Source organism: Limulus polyphemus, unplaced genomic scaffold (assembly GCF_000517525.1).
Source record: "Limulus polyphemus unplaced genomic scaffold, Limulus_polyphemus-2.1.2 Scaffold19, whole genome shotgun sequence".
NCBI lineage: Eukaryota > Metazoa > Arthropoda > Merostomata > Xiphosura > Limulidae > Limulus > Limulus polyphemus.
In genome coordinates, this window is record NW_013665629.1 from 1,617,396 (window position 1) to 1,624,203 (window position 6,808).

Consider the following 6,808-nt stretch of genomic DNA (forward strand, 5'->3'; position numbering starts at 1 on the left):
CACATTATAACGCCCCCACGGCTGAAAGGGCGAGCATGTTTGGTGTGACAGGGATTCGAACCCGCAACTTCAGATTGCGAGTCGAGCGCCCTAACCACCTGGCCATGCCAGGCCACAAAATAATATAGAAATGTTTAAATGCCAATACTATGTCAAGGATTCTTCGATTACTATTTAAAGAAACGGGTGTTGTTGGTGTGGGTATCTCTAGATCATAGGGCTTTCAATCCTGTAAATTAGAAATATCGCCAACAACAAAAAAGCCAAACAAATCCATTTCAGAATAATATAAAAAATACGTTCAAAAGAAATACTAGCGCTTTTTTAAGATATTAAATACTCTCGTGTTATAAGGGTGAAACTTACTAATTTAATTAAAACAGACAACTTAGCTAGTTGTTTATGAAGGGAAAACTTTATTGATTCGAATGAAAAGTTATAGAAATAATAAACTAAAAATACTGAATCAAGCAATATATATATATATATACATACATAGTAAATGTTCGAGACAATTATTGTATTGCAACTTTGTACTACAACTGGACATTTCAAAGTCCACTTACACAAAAAGATACAAATGATATGCCCACATAACGCATTAGACGCAACTGAAAACATTTTCAAATTTCAAAATGGTATCCTATGTTTTCTGTAGTCTTGCCAACAGAAGGGCCGAAGATTTCCGGAGGAAGAGCCAAATATAACATTGGTGACACAGTCATGGTGAACTGTACGTCTGCAAAATCGAAACCTGCGGCAACCTTACGCTGGTATATTAATGGAGAATTAGTAAGTTTCTGAAATCTCAACGATGCTTTATCCAAAAAAGATGTTTCTTTTCAGGTTTTTTTAGACTAGCTGATTTGGTAGAGATATAAACATGTAATAGTTTAAAGTTTGAAAGCATAAATAATTGGTGAATATTTATTAGATAATAATTTAGTTGCATTTAAACTACAATGAAAAACGTGTGTCAACTTCATTCTACGTAGTTGAATATTAATAAAAAAATAAAAATCCAATTACATTTCGAATACTAAATGTTCAATCAACTGGTTCGTATACATTTCAGGCTTCAGACGCCGAATTTTGAAAAAATACTTAAGAGTTCAAGATGTTATAATTCGAAGTACCACCTTCAAACTTTTACTTCTTTACTGCTTGGTTTTCTGTCACAGTTGTTAATAAAATGTTGGTAAATGCTGAACTAGTGTCGTAAAACCAAGTTACAAATGTTACATTACACAGGTGTTGAAGTATCGTATTGTTGACACTACAAATCCACGCCCACGGAGGGAATACACAAAATTAAAAATAACACAGTAAGGATGAAGTGCAAATGTTATGTCCATAAGTTGCAAAAGATTCATTAACGAATAGTAGGTTTAAATACGAAACGAAAGGAAAATGTATGCTAAAAAGATAACCATAAATAATTAAGTTTTGAATGAGCAAATTTGAGTGATCTTCCATAACAGACAGATACAACAGATAATTGTTGCCCAGAGCAGTATTGACGTTCAAAGTGTATAATGTAAATGTATATAATATATTTGTTTTGTTAATAGAAGAAGTAAAGAACAACCTTCTTAATGAGGATAAATAATGAAGATCAATATTTACACTTGATATGTAAATGATGGTCACATGTGATGTCATTGGTCATTTGATCTAATTATGTGATTCGCGAAAACACATTGATATATATATATATATAAAGCATCCGTCATCATCTATGAAGGTGGGTGAGAATTTGAAAAACCATGAATGAAGAGCCTTCTCATCACTAACTTTTGTACTGTTTACATAGATTAGAGAGCGCATGTTAATTCAAACATAAGGCTAGAGTAGAAGGAGATCTGGTCAGTATGTTCTACCTTTCCGAATTACCAACTTACTAACGCAAGCTAAGATAAACAATTTCCATTGGATCGAAATGTAATTTAATTTCTTGGGATACAAAAAGTAAAATTTTATGTTCGAAACAAGATGTCGAAAATCAGGAACTCTCCTATTTTTTATTCGTACTATATTGAGTACTCTGAGCATAAGTTTGGTATCATAAATTAGTTAATTATGAGCGTGAAAAGGTCCACGTTTGACTCAATAACTTGATTTGTTTTAAGGCAAAGCACGAAACTCGATATTCTACAAAGTTCCACAATGACGGTCTCGAGAGCTCAATTCTCAGTTTGAAATTTATCGTCACAGAAGACCACTTACGAAACGGGAACATGAGGCTCAAATGTGAATCAAGTGTATTACGTTCATATGTCATGAGTAATGAGGCACACGCTATGGGCGAACATCACCAGGCTTCTGGACTTCACATCATTGAAAACTTGAATCAAGGTAATGTTGGCTCAATCACCATACTTTCTCACAAATAACTCAATATTGAATATTATGTCAATGAAACCAATATAACTCCGTTACCTTTCGCTTTTAATGTTGAAAAAAAGAAACAAATTACTTATTATTTAACAAAAAATGAAATTTATTAACAAGGTAATAAAACTTAGATACGATATAATATTAAAAAATGTGACAAAAAATCTTAATGTTCCTGTGCCATTTCCTCTAACATACCTTATTAACGTTTTAAATATAAAAATAGTGTATTATATGTTAATACCATTATGTATAATATATATAAATTGCTGTATTAATGTTACAATGATAATATAATATAATTTCTACTCTAAACATTAAATACAAAACGTTAAGTATTTTTACATCTCATGGTAAAGGAAAGTGTCTATCTACTGCAACTAACATACCGAAATTCTCATTAATATCAGGAGTACAAGACTCAACGTCTACAGGATCAACCAAGACTGGTAGAATGGGCATGGTGTTATTAGTTGTGATGATCCTGCGTTTCCAATATTGGAGATCAACGTGAGCTGGACGTCCTGCTTTTTTTTACCAACTTTCCCACGTGCTGTGATACCAATTGTTTCTTGGTGCGCAGAGAACTATAAATTACCCTAAAGTAAATCAAGCGAAGAAACAAAAAGAGTAAATAATTTTGAAAATCAAAAAATAGTAAATGTCACAGTTATCTTTAAAAAAAAAAGCTTCGAACTTGCTTAGAATTTATTCATCTAAATTAAATAATATACATTTGAAATGACATGAAAAACATTGCAAATTGGTTCGTATTACTTTTGCTGTTAACATGATGTGTTTAACACGTCTTTGTTATTAATAATATAATAATAAATGTGAAATAATTATAAGACCTCAGAATAAGGCATGAAGTATCATGTGAAACTATTTCTTTGAAGTTACTAAAAATAGGAAAAGATAAACATATTCAAAATTATTTTGACACTTAAAGTTTGTTTTTATATCAAACTCATTACTAAAGTCACATTAGCGTTGAAATTAATTGATGAAATTGTAAAAGTAAATAATGACAACTTATGCTCAATAGTTTACTCCGTATTTTTAAAATATAAGACGCTTTAATTAATATCTTAATTTATATTCACACTTACTCAGTTCTTCGTAGCAAAGTTCTCGTTTTGTCATCTAACATTTTAAAATATTCCTTAATTACAGAAAGCGTGAATTGAAAGCTATAATGTTAAAATACCAATGCTATTTTTGTGCAAATAAACATCTTTTTTTAAAAATTTAATATTGACATTGGTGACAATGAAATCATACAAAAGTAATATACGTTTCTGATATGACATAAACTTATGTTAATACGCAATAAAAGTAATTAGTGTTTTCTTCATAAAAATAATAATCTTTAATGTTCAATAACCCCATGGTTTAAAAAATATTATGAGTCAGTGTAAGAGAAATAACTTGAATTATCTATATGACTTAATTGAGAAGATATAACTTGAATTATGTACAAAAAAATCCTAAAATTTGTGAGCTTTAATTTTGTGACATGAAAAAATTTACCAGCCTTCTTTATGTAATCTGTTCGTAACTTCCAGTCATATAATTGTTTCTCGGCGTATAGTTACAATAAATTTGTATTTGTTGTAAACCCTTGACTCGTTGCCATAGTTTCATTAGATATGTATAAACCTGTATGTACGCTTGTATGTCATTTACTTATGAAAGAGTTCTGGGCAGTTCTTTCACACTGTTGATCAGTTCCTTTACCATCTTACATTATAAGCTGAAATACAGTATCCTCTGAACTAAAGCGTAAAAAAACATGTATAAAAACAATATCAAAATGATATGTAAAGATAATTTATTATCAGAAAACACAATGATAAAAAATTAACACTATAGGTAAGCTATAATAATTAATCATACATTGATGAAAAACTTTATTATCACCGAATCGATGAGATTAAAATCATTTCAATAAAAACCAGTCCACAAAATTACTTTCTTTCTTTGTCATTTTAGAAACTCAGGACTTTTTCAAGCATTCAAGATGTCTTTCTACAATATATATATATAACGATAGAGACTTTAAATGTTAACCTCGTGGCTACTTTTAGTGAAGGACTTTTTAACATGTCGAACTACCAGACTACCACGTCCTTCCAGAAGAAAGCTTACTCCCAAGATGAATTGCAATTATTGTACAAATTGAGTTTTTTACTTTGTTATATTTTAGTTGGGTGTCACAAGGCCTCAGTAAATTCAGTTATCACTAATCTAATCAAAAAGAAACGTCTAAATATTTTTATATTTTTTCTGAATGATACTTTTTACTCAGAATTCGACATCATTTTCTTTCAATTTCTTACACGGTATCATCATAAAATTGCAACATTCTCGCCAACTGATATTTCCCCAATTTTTGGAATTTTCCAGAATGATAAACCATGATGATGCTTTCCTGCGGCTTTGAATTTTTGAGTTTGAGGTAAAAGGATATTTGCTTGAAAATTGAATAACATTGCCCAACGATTGACTCACACTATACTCTAAGCATCAGAAAATTTCATTGCGTTATTTAATTTGGATTTAAAAAGAAAATCAAATACAAATATCTAATAACAGTCTTACTGAGGTTCTAACACATTCAATTAATGGTGCGTTCAATCTCATCTTCTAAAATTCGTCTTTAAAATTCATATATTCCCGCTACTCTATCACTTCAAAATTAGAGACGGCTAGCGCAGATAGATCCTATGTAGGTTTGGGCAAAATTCAACAACCACAAAAAAAAAAAATTCCATACATATTCTAAAGCAATTGAATTAACAGATTCTATTTGAATTCTCGTGCAGCATGCCTACATTAAGATTCTTTCATGGATACGACTCGATAAATACTGTTTCAAACTAACCTTCAACGTTATCCTTACTTGATGAACTGCTATATTTTTATTTTTATTTCAGAGGATGCCATTTCAATCTCTTCGACCGATCTCATTCCCTTTGAGTATATCCTAGAAAAATTACACTCCCAACTTTATTTTATTGCAATCATTTCCACGACACCTTTTAAGACCCAAATTCTGTGATGTTCTATTATTTTTATTGCTTTTTTTTCTTAGTTGAACTGATTTGTAATAAAACTACTGTGATTAGATTAGCCTTATTTGTAATATGACTACTCTGATCAGATTAGTCTTATGTCGGGGAAGAGTTACAATTAAATTAATAAACCGTTAGACTATATCGCACGATAAAAAAATAAAGATTTTGAGATGCTTTCGACTCTCCTACTAAATCCTTCGTCATGTTTTATTATGAATGACAAAATAAGACGTGACGAAGGCTCCAGTATTTTCGTTTGTCGAATTTTGCTCAAAACTACAAGAGGGTTTTCTCGCTAACAATCCCTCATTTTTAATTGGTAGACTACAGGAAAAGGCTTCTTGTAAACATCACCCACCGCCAATTCTTGGACTACTCTTTTCAGAGCGAAATGTTGGATTTCACCGTAAGTCTTACATCACATCCTCGCCACCAAAGTGCAGAGCGGGATTTTTTTTTGTTAATTTTATTCTGACGGTAACGTGCCATTTAAACTCAGTATGCTTAGTTAGGCGATCAAAGTGTGAATTATGTTTTTGTCTTCACTTTCTTTAATTACTATTTCAAACTAGAAGAATAATGAAAATGGTAGCAGGAAAATGATTCTATATAGTTAATCTTCCTTAACCATAGTAACTTTTTTTTTACATAGGAAATCCTAAAATAAAGATTAGAGAGCATGTTAGGAAAATTTCGCAGCAAGACAAAGGATTTATAATTAACCATGATTTGTTTGATTGTTGTTAAGCACGAAACTACGCAATGGGCTATACTGTGCCCTTTATTTCAAGGGTAGAAGATGGGATCTACGCTTATAATATAGGTTGGGCTTAGTATAGTAATACCTTAATATCTTGATATTTATGTCCAAAGATTATATTCGGGGCTGGAATGCTAAATTCAAGGACAGTCTTGCTGTCTCCCCCATTTTTGTAATACATTCTATTACTTCTTTCTGCTTTTATTTATTTTGTTATTTAATTTTCTTCCATGTGAGCATCCACCCTCCCACAACTGGCTACAGACAGGGAAAGGTGTTAAAGATGTGGGACGTTGTACGCTAGAGCACCTACATCTGCTCTGTTTTTGTTTTTTCTATTATGTTTTAATTTTTCTTAATTATGTGAGCCCGGTGAAGTCGAGGTTACACTGCATAGACGGTGTACCACCAGCGCAACTTGGGTCTTACTTCCACCAGTACCTCTAAAAACCAGGGCTTACCCACCTTATTATTTCTGCCCTGGTGTTGGATAATTGTATTATGGCTGCAATTTTTTTTTTTATTCTCACTCATGAATTTACATTTAATTGTATTACATCTAAGGTTTGGATAT

The 6,808-nt window shown here is 31.3% G+C and overlaps 1 protein-coding gene across 2 annotated transcripts in view; it reads left to right on the top strand.

The window, feature by feature from the left end:
- LOC106457849 (cell adhesion molecule 1-like) overlaps positions 1–2,998 on the top strand; it is a 63,935-nt gene extending 60,937 nt beyond the window's left edge. For both annotated transcript variants that reach the window (XM_022384106.1, XM_022384112.1), the window contains exons 5-7: positions 659–792; positions 2,130–2,355; positions 2,805–2,998. In XM_022384106.1, coding sequence (XP_022239814.1) covers positions 659–792; positions 2,130–2,355; positions 2,805–2,908 — 464 coding nt within the window. In that variant the 3' untranslated portion in view covers positions 2,909–2,998. The remainder of the gene's footprint in view (positions 1–658; positions 793–2,129; positions 2,356–2,804) is intronic.
- Positions 2,999–6,808: the final 3,810 nt, after the last annotated feature.